The sequence below is a fragment of the Leucoraja erinacea genome, unplaced genomic scaffold (assembly GCF_028641065.1).
Source record: "Leucoraja erinacea ecotype New England unplaced genomic scaffold, Leri_hhj_1 Leri_610S, whole genome shotgun sequence".
NCBI lineage: Eukaryota > Metazoa > Chordata > Chondrichthyes > Rajiformes > Rajidae > Leucoraja > Leucoraja erinaceus.
Window position 1 is genome coordinate 44683 of NW_026576521.1, and position 17347 is coordinate 62029.

The following is a 17347-nucleotide window of genomic DNA, read 5'->3' on the forward strand; positions in this document are numbered from 1 at the left end:
AGTACAGAGAAGGTTCGCTGGGATGGCAGGACTTTCATATGAAGAAAGTCAGGATAGACTCGGCTTGTACTCGCTAGAATTTAGAAGATGGAAGGGGGATCTTATAGAAACTTACAAAATGCTTAAGGGGTTGGACCGGCTAGATGCAGGAAGATTGTTCCCGATGTTGGGGAAGTCCAGAGCAAGGGGTCGCACAGTTTAAGGATAAGGGGGAAATCTTTTAGGACCGAGATGAGAAAAACATTTTTCACACAGAGAGTGGCGAATCTCTGGAATTCTCTACCACAGAAGGTAGTTGAGGCCAGTTCATTGGCTATATTTAAGAGGGTTAGATGTGGCCCTTGTGGCTAATGCCCCTGTCCCACTTAGGAAACCTGAACGGAAACCCCTGGAGACTTTGCGCCCCACCCAAGGTTTCCGTGCGGTTCCCGGAGGTTGCAGGCGGTTGCCGGAGGTTACAGGTAGTGGAAGCAGGTAGGGAGACTGACAAAAACCGGCAAAGTCTCCAGAGATTTCCGTTCAGGTTTCCTAAGTGGGACAGGGGCATAAAGGGATCAGGGGGTATGGAGAGAAGGCAGATACAGGATACTGAGTTGGATGATCAGCCATGATCATGTTGAATGGCGGTGCAGGCTCGAAGGGCCGAATGGCCTCTATTCCTGCACCTATTGTCTATGTTTCTATGATGTCAGTTACGCAACGTCCAGGTTCAGGAATAGCTACTTCCCCACAGCCATCAGGCTATTAAACCTGGCTCGGACAAAACTCTGATTATTAATAACTCATTATCTGTTATTTGCATTTCATCAGTTTATTTATTCATGTGTGTGTATATATTTATATAATGGTATGTGGACACACTGATCTGTTCTGTAGTCAATGCCTACGATGTTCTGTGTGCTGAAGCAAAGCAAGAATTCCATTGTCCTATACAGGGACACATGACAAGAAACTCACTTGAAGTTGACTTGAAATGCATGCAAGATACGCGCTGTTTTCATAAGCGATAGGAAATGAATTCGGCCATTCGGCCCATCAAATCTAGTTCTCCACCTTTACGCATCTCACCCTCATAACCCCATTCTCCTGCCTTCTTCCCACACCCTTAACACCCTGACATGAGGTTTTACTCGCATCTCTTCCCATTGCAATGAAACACGCACCCACAGTTTATTGATATGAGATTTTATTTGTGCTAATATGATTGCGTATAAAGCCGTCTTTGCAAATGACTGTGAGAATTAACAATAAGTGGGTTCATGAAATCGCAGCTAAGTAATGGCAGCAACGTAGTTTGTAAAGCGTTCAGTCCGAGGGAACAGTTTGCCTGCAAAAAAAGATTGAACGTTTAAACATAATTTTATCGAAGTGAAAGATATAGATAGGGTTGAGAGTCACGACTTTTATCCTCAGGGTAAAAATCTAAATAGTCTAGAATAATATGCTTTATCTTTCTTTAGATTATTTTAGTATGGTTCAGAAATACAGCACGGAAACATGACTTTCGGCCCATCGAGTCCGGGCCGGCTAGCGATATCCGCACATTAACACTATCCTACACAAACTAGGGACAATTAAAAATTTTACCAAGCCAATCCACAGCTTCCACCCCATCAGCCGTGGAATACAACAAATAATGGACCCTGGTCCATTCGTTCCTTCCCACCTAAACTAGCCCATCCACGGGTACTTTCCCATGCAACCGCAGGAAATGGTGCCTATTTCCTTCGCTCCATAGATGTCGTCTCACCCGCTGAGTTTCTCCAGCATTTTTGTCTACGAAATGCCACACCTGTCGATTCATCTCCCCCATCGACTCCATCCAAGGGCCCAGGTGAGGCAGAGGTTCACCTTTACCTCCTCCAACCAAATCTATTGCATCCGCTGTTCCAGGTGTCAACTCTAAATCGGAAGAGAGACCAAACGCAGTCTTGGCGATCGCTTCGCCCAACACATCCGCTCAGTTCGTATTAACCAACCTGATCTCCCGGTGGCTCAGCACGTCAACTCCCCCTCCCATTCCGAATTTGGCCTTTCTGGCCTGGGCCTCCTCCATCGCAAGAGTGAGGCCCAGCGCAAATTGGAGGATCAGCATCTCATACTTCGCTTAGGTAGCTTTCAACTCAGCGGTATGATCATAGATCTAATTTCAGATAGTCCTTGCTTTCTCCCTCCTTCCCCTCCCCATTCCCAGCTCTCCCACAAGCCCACTGTCTCCGCCTCTTCCATTATTTTTCTACGCGAAACGTCGCCCATTTCTTCTCTCCATAGAAGCTGCCTGTCCCGCTGAGTTCCTCCAGCATTTAGAAACATAGAAACATAGAAACATAGAAAAATAGGTGCAGGAGTAGGCCATTGGGCCCTTCGAGCCTACACCGCCATTCAATATGATCATGGCTGATCATCCAACTCAGTATCCTGTACCTGCCTTCTCTCCATACCCCCTGATCCCTTTAGCCACAAGGGCCAAATTTGGATCCACCTTTGAGACAATTTTCCTAATCTGAATGTGTGGGAGGAAACTAGAGGTTCCTTAAAAACCCCACACAGGGCACAGGTTGAAGGTGAGAGGGGGCAGGTTTACAATAGTTGTGTCGGGAAAGTTCGTTGCCAGGAGGGCCGTGTGTGGCTGGAACCCGCTGCCCGGAGTGGTGGTGGAGGCAGGTGTGACAGTGGTGTTTAAGCGTCTTTGAGATAAGCGCATGGAAATCTATGGAATGCAGGAATATGGACCATGAGCAGGCATAGGTGATTAGTTTTGCTTGGCATCAAGTTCGGCACAGTCAGTTGTACAACGGGAAACATATCACAGTGCATCACAACTACAGGCGCTCAGCTGTTCCATGTTGGAAGAATATTTTGTCGCGCTTTTGTTTTAACCGGTTTCCACAATAGACAAAATATTCCATTCATCCGACTAGTACAAAAACAACACCACATTGTGTAAGTTAACTGACATCTGTATATTGTCACTAGTGTACAGAGAATGCATGGGTAACATCGAACTAGTGTGAACTGGTGATCGATGTTCAGCATGGAGTCGGTGGGAGGAACGGTCTTTTTACAACTGTGACCCCTTGTTCTGGACTTCCGCAACATCGGGAACAATCTTCCTGCATCTAGCCTGTCCAACCCCTTTAAGAATGCTGTAAGTTTCTATAAGATCCCCCCCTCAATCTTCTAAATTCTAGCGAGTACAAGCCGAGTCTATCCAATCTTTCTTCAATTGAAAGTCCTGACATCCCAGCTAAACCAAACTCAGGTGAACTTCACAAAATCAATGCAAACTGAAATGTACTAAACTCAATTCAACGCACCCCAACCAAACTCGATTCAATATTCACAGTGTTGAACCCGAGGATTCCTGCTTCATTCACTACCCCTTCCCTCCTTCAACAGCCAACCGCGAGGGAATTCAGTTCCTCTCACTAACGGAGTTTCTACTGGCAGGTCGTCTACATGAAACATAAACCCTGACCCTCTGGCCATCTGCGTTATTCCAGTATTCTGTCGCCCGTCCTTCAGAGTTTTGGGAAAACAGCAAAGAATATATTGAACCATAAAAAAATTACCATGTCCACCGCCGTTATCATATCCAGACGCCGATTAATAATCTGTGGGAGAAACAGACTGGCATGAATATTTTTTGCGGGATTTAATTCAGAAATGAACATTTTAACTCAGTCTGATGCAGTTTATTTATTAGCTGTGGAATATTGGAGAATGACGCCTCATATGTTCTTCAATTAGTTCCAGAAATGATCCAGCCATTTGCTAATATTTTAGCCTGTTTTGAAAAATAGGACATAATGTTGCACAACTATAATGGTAGGATCTTGGTGGATTTTGAATAAATAAACAGAGCAGGTCAAACGCTGAGCAAGTGAAGTAGCATTTGTGGAGAAATGAAGTCCATGATAGCATGATCTCAGGTCCAGTTGTCTAACCCCAAAGAGTAGGCGTGCAGGTGCAGCAGGCAGTGAAGAAAGCGAATGGAATATTAGCTTTCATAGCAAAAGGATTTGAGTATAGGAGCAGGGATGTTCTACTGCAGTTGTACAGGGTCTTGGTGAGACAACACCTGGAGTATTGCGTACAGTTTTGGTCTCCTAATCTGAGGAAAGACATTCTTGCAAGATAGGAAGTACAGAGAAGGTTCACCAGACTGATTCCTGGGATGTCAGGACTTTCATATGAAGAAAGACTGGATAGACTCGGCTTATACTCGCTAGAATTTAGAAGATTGAGGGGGGATCTTATAGAAACTTACAAAATTCTTAAGAGGTTGGTCAGGCTAGATACAAGAAGATTGTTCCGGATGTTCGGGAAGTCCAGAACAAGGGGTTTAAGGATAAGGGGGAAATCTTTTAGGACCGAGATGAGAAAAGCATTTTGCACACAGAGAGTGGTGAATCTGTGGAATTCTCTGCCACAGAAGGTAGACGAGGCCAGTTCATTGGATATATTTAAAAGGGAGTTAGATGTGGCCCTTGTGGCTAAAGGGATCAGGGGTATGGAGAGAAGGCGGGTACAGGATACTGAGTTGGATGATCAGCCATGATCATATTGAATGGCGATGCAGGCTCGAAGGGCCGAATGGCCTACTCCTGCACCTATTTTCTATGTTTCTATGTTTCTATAAATACATCCCTTAGCCTGGGAATGTATTTTGTAGCCATACTGCATTTTGGTTATGGTATAATATGTACAGTTCTGGTCACGTGGAATGTGGACGTTTTAGAAAGGGTGCATACGAGGGTTTTCCAGAATTAGTCCACGATTAGTGTGTACTCGCTAAAGGTTAGTAATTTAATCTAATTTAAACTGAAATGAACTTAACAAAACAAAACTAACTTATAATAGGCTAAACTGATCTGCACCACCCTAACATAAACTGCACTAAAGAGAACTGAGCTGCACAAAACTAATCTAAATTAAACGACACTGAACTAATCTAAACTAAACTAAAACAAAGCATCCTAAACTAACCTAGAAAATAGGTGCAGGAGTGCAGGTGCCCTCCCAGGAATCAGTCTGGTGAACCATCTCTGTACTCCCTCTATGGCAAGAATTTTGTACATTTCTATATTCTATCAATCTTCTAAATTCTACCGCGTACAAGCCGAGTCTGTCCAGTCTTTCTTCATATGAGAGTCCTCCCATCCCAGGAATCAGTCTGGTGAACCTTCTCTGTACTCCCTCTATGGCAAGAATGTATTTCCTCAGATTAGGAAACCAAAACGGTACGCAATACTCCAGGTGTGGTCTCACCAACTCACCAAGACCCTGTACAACTGCAGTAGAACCTCCCTGGTCTTATACTCAAATCCCTTTGCTACGCCTCAGCTCACGCTTATCCGACCTAAGCAAACCAAGCCCACACAACCTAACTCAACCTAATTCATCCCATCACCGCAGTGTTTAACCCTAGGAATCGTGATTCATTCTCTGCCCCATCCCTCCATGAACAGCCAACTGTGAGGGAGTTCTGCTCCCCTCAGTGACGGGGCAGGTCGGCGACATGAGTCATTAACCCTGGTCATCTGGCCGCCTTCGTTATTCCAACATTGACTGTCATCTGTTCTTCAGTGTTTTGATAATAAAAGGAAGAATGTGTTGAACCACAATAAACATACCGGAGCTATCGTAGTGATCGGATCCATATGACCCTCCTGTGGGGGGGAAAACAGATTGGTGTGAATAATGTTTGAAGGAACTAATTTAGAAATGAACACTTTAATAGATAGATAGATTGATAGCCTTTAATTTTTTAACTCAGTCGGATGCTGTTTATTTCTTAGTTATTGAATCTTGGGTTATGAGCCCTCGGCAGTCCACCAGCGAGTTCGTGACCGGATCCAGCCATCTATAGTACTAAAAGTCTGAACTTGACCACTTCCCGTTGTACTCAATTTTGATTTTTGAAAAAACGCTGCCACTTCCGGCTGTGATTTTTGGCTATCTTACTCAAAGTCCCATTCAACCGATCAGGACAAGAAGATTCTTCCCATCGATGAAAAATAAAAGAGTTATTAGTGTTTAAAAAATGTTGAGATTCTCTCTGCTGAAGGACACGCCCTTTCCGTAGGGACTATAAAACCCGGATGTGTTGAGTGCCTCAGTCAGTCTCTGCAAGATGTGGGAGCGAGAGGGTCACGTCTCTCAGTCTGAGCTGTGAATAACACTGAACACATGTCTACTAAATTGTCAGTGGTCTTACTGACCTGTCAGTGCCCTTAATGTGGTTTGAAAATGTAGTTTGGAAATGCTAAAGCTGTGTTGCCTTTGGTTTGGAAATGCTAAAGCTGTGTTGCCTTTGATTTGTAAATGCTAAAGCTCTGTTGCCTAATTAAAGTTGACTCGCCTAATTAATGTTGCCTTGCCTAATTAAAGTTGCCTTGCCTAATTAACGTTGCTTGCCTAATTATAGTTGCCTTGCCTAACTAAAGTTGCCTTGCCTAATTAAAGTGGCATTGCCTAATTAAAGTTGCCTAGCCTCGATTTAATTACAAGTCTAATCTTGACCACTTCCTGTTTGCGCTTTATTTCGATATTAGGAAAAACGCTACCACATACGGCTGTGATTTTTGGCCATCTTACTCAGAGCCCCCCTCCGCTAATCAGGTGCCGAGGATTTCTCCCATCGATGAAAAATAAAAAAGTTCTTAGTTTAAAAAAATGGAGATTCTCTCCCCTGTCAATCACGTCATGAAGGCCACTCTGGTGGGAGGGTGGGAGGGACTATAAAACCCAGAAATGTGGGCGTGGCTCAGTCTCTGCACGATACAGGAGTGAGAGGTCACGACTCGCTGTCGTTAGCGGCCTTGCAACCTGCTTCAAATGGTATGAAACCGCCCATGCAGTTGGTGCCCTTGCACCATGCTTGAAATGGAATTTCAAGGAATAGCCGTGAGTCAACTGCCAGCCCACCAGCTGTGGGTGAGTGAGCTGCCAGCTCAACAGGCTTGAGTGACTGAACCGCCAGCCCAATAATTCATTCGGCCCACAATGTCCATACTAGCCCTCTGAAAACCGGTCCCTTCAGGCCACACCACCCATACTAGCGTACTGGAATGCTGATGTATATTCCTAACGGCAGGTCGTCAACATAAAATATTAATTCAGTTTCCCCATGTTTGCCATCATTCCAGCATTTAATTATTTTTATTAAATGCTCGACTTGCTCAGCAGACTGTGGAATCTTTGTCATCACTGCTACGAGATGGCCAAGATACACTTGGAATATTGTGCTTAGCTTTGGTTACCTTGCTTCTGGGAGGATGGAGCTAAGCAAGAATGGGCGCAGAGAAGATGGGCAAGGATGTTGAGAGGACTTGAGGACCTGATATATAGGACATGGTTGGGCAGGATACGACTTTATTTCTTCAAGCTCAAAAAGGTAAAGGTTGATCTGATATAGGCGTGTACAATTGGGAAGGGAATAGATCGGGTGAATATTCAAGACAGTTTATTGTCATGTGTCCCTGATAGGACAATGAAATTCTTGCTTTGCCCCAGCACAACAGAACATAGTAGGCATTTACTCCAAAAAACATGAATAAATAAACTGATAAAGTGCAAATAACAGATAATGGGTTATTACTGTTCAGAGTTTTGTCCGAGCCAGGTTTAATAGCCTGATGGCTGTGGGGAAGTAGCTATTCCTGAACCTGGTTGTTGCAGTCTTCAGGCTCCTGTACCTTCTACCTGAAGGTAGCAGGGAGATGAGTGCGTGGCCAGGATGTTGTGGGTCTTTGATGATACTGCCAGCCTTTTTGAGGCAGCGACTGCGATAAATCCCCTCGATGGAAGGAAGGTCAGAGCCGATGATGGACTGGGCAGTGTTTACTACTTTTTGTAGTCTCTTCCTCACCAGGGCGCTCATATTCACAATTTTACCCCAAATATGGTAATCGACAACCAGAGGATATAGGTTTAGGTAGACACAGAGTGCTGGAGGGCCTCAGCGGGTCAGGCCGCATCTCTGGAGAAAAGGAATAGGTGACGTTTCGGAATAAGCATGGAAACAGGCCTTTCGGCCCTTCGAGTCCGTGCCGACCAATGATCTCCCCGTACACTGACACTATCCTACACAATATTGACAATTTACAGTTTCACCGAAGCCAATTCACCCACAAACCCACACGTCTTTGGGACGTGGAGCAAAACCAGGGCACATGGAGTAATCCCTCGTAGTCACAGGGCCAACATACAAACTCTGTAGTGACAGCACCCGATGTTAGGATCAAACCTCTGTTTCTTGGGCTGCGGGGCAGCATCTCAATCGCGACGTCACTGTGCTGCACATGAAGAGAGAAGTAGAATATTTACCATAGCCACCGTGTCCGTATCCACCGTATCCACCGTGTCCACCGTGTCCATACCAGCCACCGTGTCCATACCCGCCACCGTGTCCATACCAGCCACCGTAGCCGTCACCGTAGCCGCCACCGTACCCGCCTCCTGTGGGAGGAACAGACAGGCATAAACATTGTTGGCTGAAACAATTCGGACATAAACGCCACTCAGTCGGTGTGTTTCTCCTTTTAACTGGTGAATCATGTATTATGTCAATTATCTGAACGGTGGCCGATTAGGTAATGGGGAGATGCAACGAGGCCTGGGTGTCATGGTGCACCAGTCATTGAAAGTAGGCATGCAGGTGCAGCAGGCAGTGAAGAAAGCGAATGGTATGGTTGCATTCTTAGGAAAAGGATTTGAGTATAGGAGCAGGGAGGTTCTACTGCAGTTGTACAGGGTCTTGGTGAGACCACACCTGGAGTATTACGTACAGTTTTGGTCTCCTAATCTGAGGAAGGACATTCTTGCCATAGAGGGAGTACAGAGAAGGTTCACCAGACTGATTCCTGGGATGGCAGGACTTTCATATGAAGAAAGACTGGATAGACTCGGCCCTTCGAGTCCGTGCCGACCAATGATCTCCCCGTACACTGACACTATCCTACACACTACTGACAATTTATAATTTTACCGAAGCCAATTCACCCACAAACCTACACGTGTTTGGGACGTGGAGGGACAGCAGGGCTCCAGGAGGGACCTCACGTAGTCACAGGGCCAACATACAAATTCTGCATTAGCAGCACCCGAGGTTATGATCAAACCTCTGTTTCTTGGGCTGTGGGGCAGCATATCTACCGCGACGTCATTGTGCGGCCACAAGGGTGAAGGGGAACACTTACCATAGCCTCCGTATCCACCGTATCCACCGTATCCACCCTTTCCGTATCCACCGTATCCACCTTTTCCGTATCCACCGTATCCACCGTATCCGTATCCACCGTATCCACCCTTTCCGTATCCACCGTATCCACCCTTTCCGTATCCACCGTATCCACCGTATCCGCCTTTTCCACCGTACCCGCCGTCCCCACCGTACCCGCTATACCAGCCATACGAGGGCCAGCTTCCTGTAGGAGCAACAGCCAGGCATAAACATTGTTGGCTGAAACAATTCGCAAATAAACGTCACACAGTCGTTGTGTTTTTCCTTTTATCTGGTGAATCATGTGTTACGGTGTATTTTCAGTCATAGATTCACAGAGCCAGAAGCACGGAAACATGCCCTCTGGCCCTACTTGCCCTTGCCGATCAAGGTTTTGAGCTAAGGTAGACAAAAGTGCTGGAGAAACTCAGCTTGTGCAGCAGCATCTATGGAGCGAAGGAAATAGGCAACGTTTCGGGACTTTCATATGAAGAAAGACTGGATAGACTCGGCGTGTACTCACTAGAATTTAGAAGATTGAGGGGGGATCTTATAGAAACTTACAACATTCTTAAGGGGTTGGACAGGCTAGATGCAGGAAGATTGTTCCCGATGTTGGGGAAGTCCAGAACAAGGGGTCACACAGTTTAAGGATAAGGGGGAAATCTTTTAGGACTGAGATGAGAAAAACATTTTTCACAGAGGGTGGTGAATCTCTGGAATTCTCTGCCACAGAAGGTAGTTGAGGCCAGTTCATTGGCTATATTTAAGAGGGAAGATTCAAACAAGAGGACATGACTTGAGAATTAAGGGACTAAAGTTTAGGGGTAACATGAGGGGGAACTTCTTTACTCAGAGAGTGGTAGCTGTGTGGAATGAGCTTCCAGTGGAAGTGGTGGAGACAGGTTCGATTTTATCATTTAAAAATAAATTGGATAGGTATATGAACGGGAAAGGAATGGAGTGTTATGGTCTGAATGCAGGTAGATGGGACTAGGGGCGAATAAGTGTTCGGCGCGGACTTGAAGGGCCGAGATGGCCTGTTTCCGTACTGTAATTGTTACATGGTTAATATTGTTTGACTTGGCACGCCAAATTGCCCCAGATGCCTGCATTTGGCCCATTGCTCTCTAATCCCTTCAGTATCAATATATCCTTCCAAATATCATAACTGTTGCGTGACAAACCAGCTGGATACTTAGGATTAGTGATGCAGAATGGAAACAGATCCTCGGGCCACCAAGTCCACGCCGCCCATCGATCACCCGCTCACACTACGTCTATGTTATCATTGACAAGGGGCAATTTACAGAGAATCTATGAACCTACAACCCCGCACGTTGGAATAAATGGAGAATAATTTCAGAAAGATAGGACTTACCATAGCCACCATATCCGTACGATTTTCCTGTTGAGGAAGTAGATTACAATAAGCATTGTTTGTAGGGAGAACGTGCAACACACCGCACAGACAGGTTAGGATCAAACTCGCTGTGAGGCCGCGACGCTACCAGCTGCGACACTGTTAAAAAGTCTCTCCTTAAATTAGAAAGAGGGTTTAAACCCGTGTTATTAAAACTCCACACACCAGCATTCTGTTGTTCTAAAATTGAAAGATAAACTGAACGAAATACATTACCTCCGTATACAACTGGATAAGAATCTGTGAAATAAAGAGAATTGTGTTATTATTGTATTTATGAATCTTGTAAATAATCACTATTCAAGCACAAGCCCAACGCTTCACCACATTACCTTTTCCCAATAGATGGATAGGTTGGAAAGACTAACATCCCCACACTGACAGGGAATAACTCCAGCGAGGCTACAGAGAGACTTGCAGTTCATCACTTCATGTGACCCAAATCACTCTTCCTGATCTCATGGAATTGATTCTAGGTGGACCACGTCCTTCTCACTTTCCAATCAATGCCTGCCTAGTACAACAGATTTATTCTACATCTTTGTTTAAGAAAGAACTGCAGACTCTGGAAAAATCGAAGGTGGACAAAAATGCTGGAGAGACTCAGCGGGTGAGACAGCACCTATGGAGCGAAGGAATAGGTGATGTTTCGGGTCGAGACCCTTCTTCAGACTGATATGACGGTGGGCTGTGGGAGAGCTGGGAAGGGGAGGGGAAAGGGGGAGAAAGCAAGGACTATCGGAAATTGAACAAGTCAATGTTCATACCGCTGGGGTGTAAATTCTTAAGCTAAATATGAGGTTCTGCACCTCGATTTTGCGACGAGACTCACTCTGGCCATGGTAGAGGCCCAGGCCAGAGAGTACGGATTCGGATTGGGAGGGTGAGTGGAAGTGCTGAGCCACCTGGAGATCAGGTTGATTATTGCGAACTGAGCGGACGGGTTGGGCGAAGCGATCGCCAAACGTCCGCTTGGTCCCACCGATGCAGAGCAGCTGCCAACTAGAGCAGCGAATGCAATAGATGAGATCTGAAGAGGTGCAGGTGAACCTCTGCCGCACCTGGAAAATGTAAGTCATAATTTCTAGGAGCAGAATTAGGGCATTAGACCCATCAAGTCTACTCCGCCATTCATTTCTGACTGATTCATCTTTTCCTGTCGAACCCATTCTCCTGCCCTCGCTCCAAAACCCCTAGCTTCCTTACTAATCAAGAATCTGTCAAGATCCACATTAGAACAATACATTGGCGTAGCCCTCACAGCCGCCTGTCCCCAATAACTCTCATCGACTTCTAAAGAGAAGCTGTGGAAAGCATTTCATCAGAATGCATCACAGCTTGGTTTGCGAACAGCTCCATCCAAGACCGGAAGGAATTGCAGAGAATTGTAGACGTAGCCCAGACCATCACACAAACCACCCACGCTTCTATTGACTCAGTTTATACCGCACGCTGCCTCAGCCAGGCCAGCAGCATAAGCAAGGACGAGTCGCAACCCGGCCACACTCTCCTCTCCCCTCTCCCTTCGGGAAAGAGGTAGAGAACTGTGAAAAGGCATACCTTCAGATTCGGGGATAGTTTCTTCTCAAAGGTTGCAGGTGGTTGTCGGAGGTTGCAGGTAGTGGAAGCAGGTAGGGAGACTGACAAAAACCTCCGGGAACCGCACGGAGGAGCAAGGGAGGTTCTGCTGCAGTTGTACAGGGTCTTGGTGAGACCACACCTGGAGTATTGCGTACAGTTTTGGTCTCCTAATCTGAGGAAGGACATTCTTGCCATAGAGGGAGTACAGAGAATGTTCAACGGACTGATTCCTGGGATGTCAGGACTTTCATATGAGGAAAGACTGGATAGACTCGGCTTGTACTCGCTAGAATTTAGGAGATTGAGGGGGGATCTTATAGAAACTTACAACATTCTTAAGGGGTTGGACATGCTAGATGCAGGAAGATTGTTCCCGATGTTGGGGAAGTCCAGGCCAAGCGGTCACAGCTTAAGGTTAAGCGGGAAATCTTTAAGGACCGAGATGAGAAAAACATTTTTCACACAGTGAGTGGTGAAACTCTGGAACTCTCAGCCACAGAAGGTAGTTGAGGCCAGTTCATTGGCTATATTTAAGAGCGAGTTAGATGTGGCCCTTGTGGCTAAATGGATCAGGAGATATGGAGTGAATGCACGTACGGGATACTGAGTTGGATGATCAGCCATGATCATATTGAATGGCGGTGCAGGCTGGAAGGGCCGAATGGCCTACTGCTGCACCTATGATCTATGTTCTATGTTTCTATGAAACTTTGGGTGGGGCGCAAAGTCTCCAGAGGTTTCCGTTCATGTTTCCTAAGTGGGACAGGGGCATTGTAACATTCCTACCAACGACCAGAGATCTGTCCTGAAACACTATCTACCTCATTGGCGACCGACTGACTATCTGTGATCAGAATTTGCTGGCTTCATCTTGCACTGAACGTAGTTCCCTTTACCATGGATCTGTACACTGTGGACGGTTCGTTTGTTACAGTGTATTGTCTTTCCGCTGACTGGTTAGCCCGCAACAAACGCTGCTCACGGTGTCTCGGCACGTGACAATAATCTAAACTCAAACTCAAAGTCGGTCACCTTTGATATCCAGGGACCTCCTCAGTCAAAGACTTACCGACGGCGACGGCTGCGACGAGCACGACCAGGAGGAGACAAAGCGTCGACATGTTCGCGGTGAGTTGTCAGACTCGTGGTGATGTGAGCTGTGTAAAGCAAGCCTTTTATGTGCCTGAGAGCCACCTGACCGCAAAGTTGACTCCATGTGCAACGTGGCATTTGGCAAAAGCAATGATTCATCGCCACTCTAACTTGGGCAGGGATGAGTGAACATGTAACGTACTGGCTGTCAGAGAGATAAGAAAATGCGAACACTTGCACGGTCGAGCGGATTCAGAATTTATTGGTTTGCTGCCAGTTGAAATGTACCAGCTTGTTCAACTTTACCAAACACATTGACCCCTGGCTCTTCATGTAATTGATCAGAGGAGGATAGGTAAATTGCCGAAGGGTGGCACGGTGGCACAGCTGGTAAAGCTACTGCCTCACAGCACCAGGTAGACTGGTTCGGTCCTGACCTTGGGTGCTGCCTGTGTTTAGTTTAATTTACTTTATAGATACACCGTAGAAACAGCTTATTCGGACCACCGAGTCAGCGGAGACTAGCAATCCCCGTGCACTAGCACCATCCTACACACCAGGGACAGCTTCTAATGTACTGACTCTTGCAGCCACAAACATATTACTAGCAGTACACAATTTAGGTTTCCTTAGCAGTGTTCTCATGGCATCGTTATATGCCACCTTTAGTCTCAGCAAACTTGTCTTTCCACAGTTCGACCACAGGTGCGCAGTGGGGAGTGGTGTGCAGTATGCTCTAAATAGCGACATCTTCACCACATCTGCACACGCACCAAATTTACGCAAGAGAATATTCGCCTGTACATACAGCATGCGTCATTGCCTCTGCATTCTGCAGAGAGTTTGAACTTCTCCCTGTGACCGTGTGGGTTCGCATTCCTCCCAGGCTCCAAAGACGTGGAGCTTTTTAGGCCCATTGTCTTCGGTAAAACATATAAACTGTCCCTAGTGTATCCGATAATGTTACTGTAGTGGAATCGCTGGAGGGCCCGGACTCGGTCAACTAAATCAAAGTAAACTAAACTAATCATGACATATATGGCCCATCCTGCCGCTGTCCCTTTGGCATGCTACATTCCTACAAGAAATGGGAGATGTTGTCATTTCTAAAGTGTAACAGAGGGACAGAGGGGTCTAGGAATAACTGCACATAGTTCCCTGAAGGTGGAATCCCATGTTGTGGATAATGAAGTAGATTTTAAAAGTCTACAGAGAGATTTAGACCATTTGGAAGAGTGGGCTGAAAGATGGCAGATGGAGTTTAGTGCTGATAAGTGTGAGGTGCTACATCTTGGCAGGACAAACAAAAAAGGACGTAAATGGTAAATGGTAGGGAATTGAGGAATGCAGTTGAACAGATGGGTCTAGGAATAATTGTGCATTGTTCCCTGAAGGTGGAATCTCATGTAGATAGGGTGGTAAAGAAAGCTTTTTATGTGCTGGTCTTTATAAGTCAGAGCATTGAGTATAGAAGTTGGGAAGTAATGTTAAAATTGTATAAGGCATTGGTGAGGCCAATTCTGGAGTACGGTGTACAATTCTGGTCGCCAAATTATAGGAAAGATGTCAGAAAAATAGAGAGAGTACAGAGGAGATTTACTAGAATGTTGACTGGGTTTCAGCCACGAAGTTACAGAGAAAGGTCGAACAAGATAGGTACTTGTTCTTTGTAGCGCAGAGGTTTAAGGGGGGACTTGATAGAGGTCTCTAAAATGATGAGAGGGATAGACAGAGTTGACGTGGATAAGCTTTTTCCATTGAGAGTAGGGTAGATTCAAACAAGAGGACACGATTTGAGAATTAAGGGACAAATGTTTAGGGGCAAAATGAGGGGGAAGTTCTTTACTCAGAGAGTGGTGGCTGTGTGGAATGAGCTTCCAGTGGAAGTGGAAGTGGTGGAGGAAGTTTTCGATTTTATCATTTAAAAATAAATTGGATAGGTATATGGACGGGAAAGGAATGGAGGGTTATGGTCTGAGTGCAGGTAGATGGGACTAGGTGAGAGTAAGTGTTCGGCACGGACGAGAAGGGCCGAGGTGGCCTGTTTCCGTGCTATAATTGGTATATGGTTATATGGTTACAATATTAGCATGACCTGCACAGTGAATTGTAGGGCTCTGGCGAGTGTTTTTGAGCAGTGGGTTCTCCGAATGCAGGTAATACTTCCTTGAAGGTGGTAACACAGGTAAAATAGGGAGGGGGGGGGGGAGCTGGGTCCATACGCCTTTTGGAACATTGTCCTTCTTCAGTCAGAGTATTGAGTGTAGAAGTTGCGAGGTCATGTTGCAGTTATTTAAGGCGTTGATGAGCCCGACGTAGAGTATTGTGTTCAGTTCTGGGCACCATGTCACAGAAAAGGGTCAATTGGGAATGGGTAGAGAGAAGATTTACGAAGATGTTGCCAGGACTCCAGGGACTGTGCGATCGAGAGAGGTGCAACAGGCTGGGACAATATTCCTTACATGTTGGAGGACGAGGGGTGATTTTACAGAGGTGTATTAAGTCATGAAATGAATAGATCTGGTAGACGCACACTCTCTTGCCCAGATTAGTGGGATCGAGTAGCAGAGGACATAGGTTTATGGTGAAGGAGAAAATGTTTAATAATAATCCGAGGGGTAATGTTGTCACACAAAGAGTGGCGGGTGTATGGGACGAGCTGCCAGAGAATGTAGTTGAGACAGGGACTATTCTTGCCATAGAGGGAGTACAGAGAAGATTCACCAGACTGATTCCTGAGATGGCAGGAATTTCATATGAAGAAAGATTGGATAGACTCGGCTTGGACTCGCTAGAATTTAGAAGATTGACGGGGGATCTCATAGAAACTTTCAAAATTCATAAGGGGTTAGAAAGGCTAGATGCAGGAAGATTGTTCCCGATGTTGGGGAAGTCCAGAACAGGGGTCATCGTTTAAGGATAAGGGGGAAATCCTTTAGGACCGAGATGAGAAAAACTTTTTTCACACACAGAGTGTGGTGAATCTCTGGAATTCTCTGCCACAGAGGGTAGTTGAGACCAGTTCGTTGGCTATATTTAAGAGGGAGTTAGATGTGGCCCTTGTATCAGGGGGTATGGAGAGAAGGCAGGTACAGGATACTGAGATAGATCCGGTTTGCACATTGTATGAATCTATGACTGTGTGACTCCTACGCATGTGACTCCTCTCTTCATGCTCACTTGCCCTTGGCACTGCCCACAAGCCACGTTGGTGCCCCAAACTTGGCAAACGTGGGAGCTTGCAAAGGAACTGGCTGAACATTGTTTTCTTTCTACTTGAGATAATCATCTGAGAACAGTATGCCCCTTATTTCATTTGACATCTTCAAACATTCCATCAGCACTCATGAGCTGTTGCCGATGTGATCTGCTGCAGTCTTTTCAGTTTGTAAGGGGGGGGATATTACTTCAGCATGGTAACATTGATTGCACTAGAAAGGGATTCATCGGGGTTCACCTTGATTGCCCCAGAAAGCAATTTATCATAGAGACACAGAAACATAGAAAAAAGGTGCAGGAGGAGGCCATTCGTCCCTTCACCAGCACCGCCATTCATTGTGATCATGGCTGATCGTCCCCAATCAATAACCAGTCCCTGCCTTCTCCCCATATCCCTTGATCCCACTAGCCCCTAGAGCTCTATCTAACTCTCTCTTAAATCCATCCAGTGATTTGGCCTCCACTGCCCTCTGTGGCAGGGAATTCCATAAATTCACAACTCTCTGTGTGAAAACGTTTCTCCTCAACTCAATCCCAAATGGCCACAGATTCACAACTCTCTGGGTGGAAAAGTTTCTCCTCATCTCAGTCCCAAATGGCCACAGATTCTCAACACTCTGGGTGGAAAAGTTTCTCCTCATCTCTGTCCCAAATGGTCACAGATTCACAGCTCTCTGGGTGGAAATTTTTCTCTTCATCTCAGTCCCAAATTGCCACAGATTCACAACTCTCTGGGTGGAAATGTTTCTCCTCATCTCAGTCTCAAATGGCCGCCCCTTTATTCTAAGACTGTGCCCCCTGGTTCT

The 17347-nt window shown here is 45.9% G+C and overlaps 1 protein-coding gene across 2 annotated transcripts; it reads right to left on the bottom strand.

The window, feature by feature from the left end:
• Nucleotides 1-353: 353 nt before the first annotated feature.
• On the bottom strand, nt 354-13461 carry LOC129694300 (uncharacterized). Of its 2 annotated transcripts, XM_055631007.1 has the most exons (8): nt 13300-13461; nt 10866-10889; nt 10608-10634; nt 9204-9431; nt 8332-8463; nt 5637-5672; nt 3573-3614; nt 354-1327 (listed from the first exon to the last, which is right to left on the bottom strand). In XM_055631007.1, the coding sequence occupies exons 1-8, from the start codon at nt 13444-13446 to the stop codon at nt 1196-1198; spliced, it is 768 nt and encodes a 255-aa protein (XP_055486982.1). In that variant the 5' UTR covers nt 13447-13461; the 3' UTR covers nt 354-1195. The 2 variants fall into 2 exon arrangements, with proteins under 2 accessions (XP_055486982.1, XP_055486983.1); XM_055631008.1 differs by lacking the exon at nt 10608-10634.
• Between the last annotated feature and the right edge of the window lie 3886 nt (nt 13462-17347).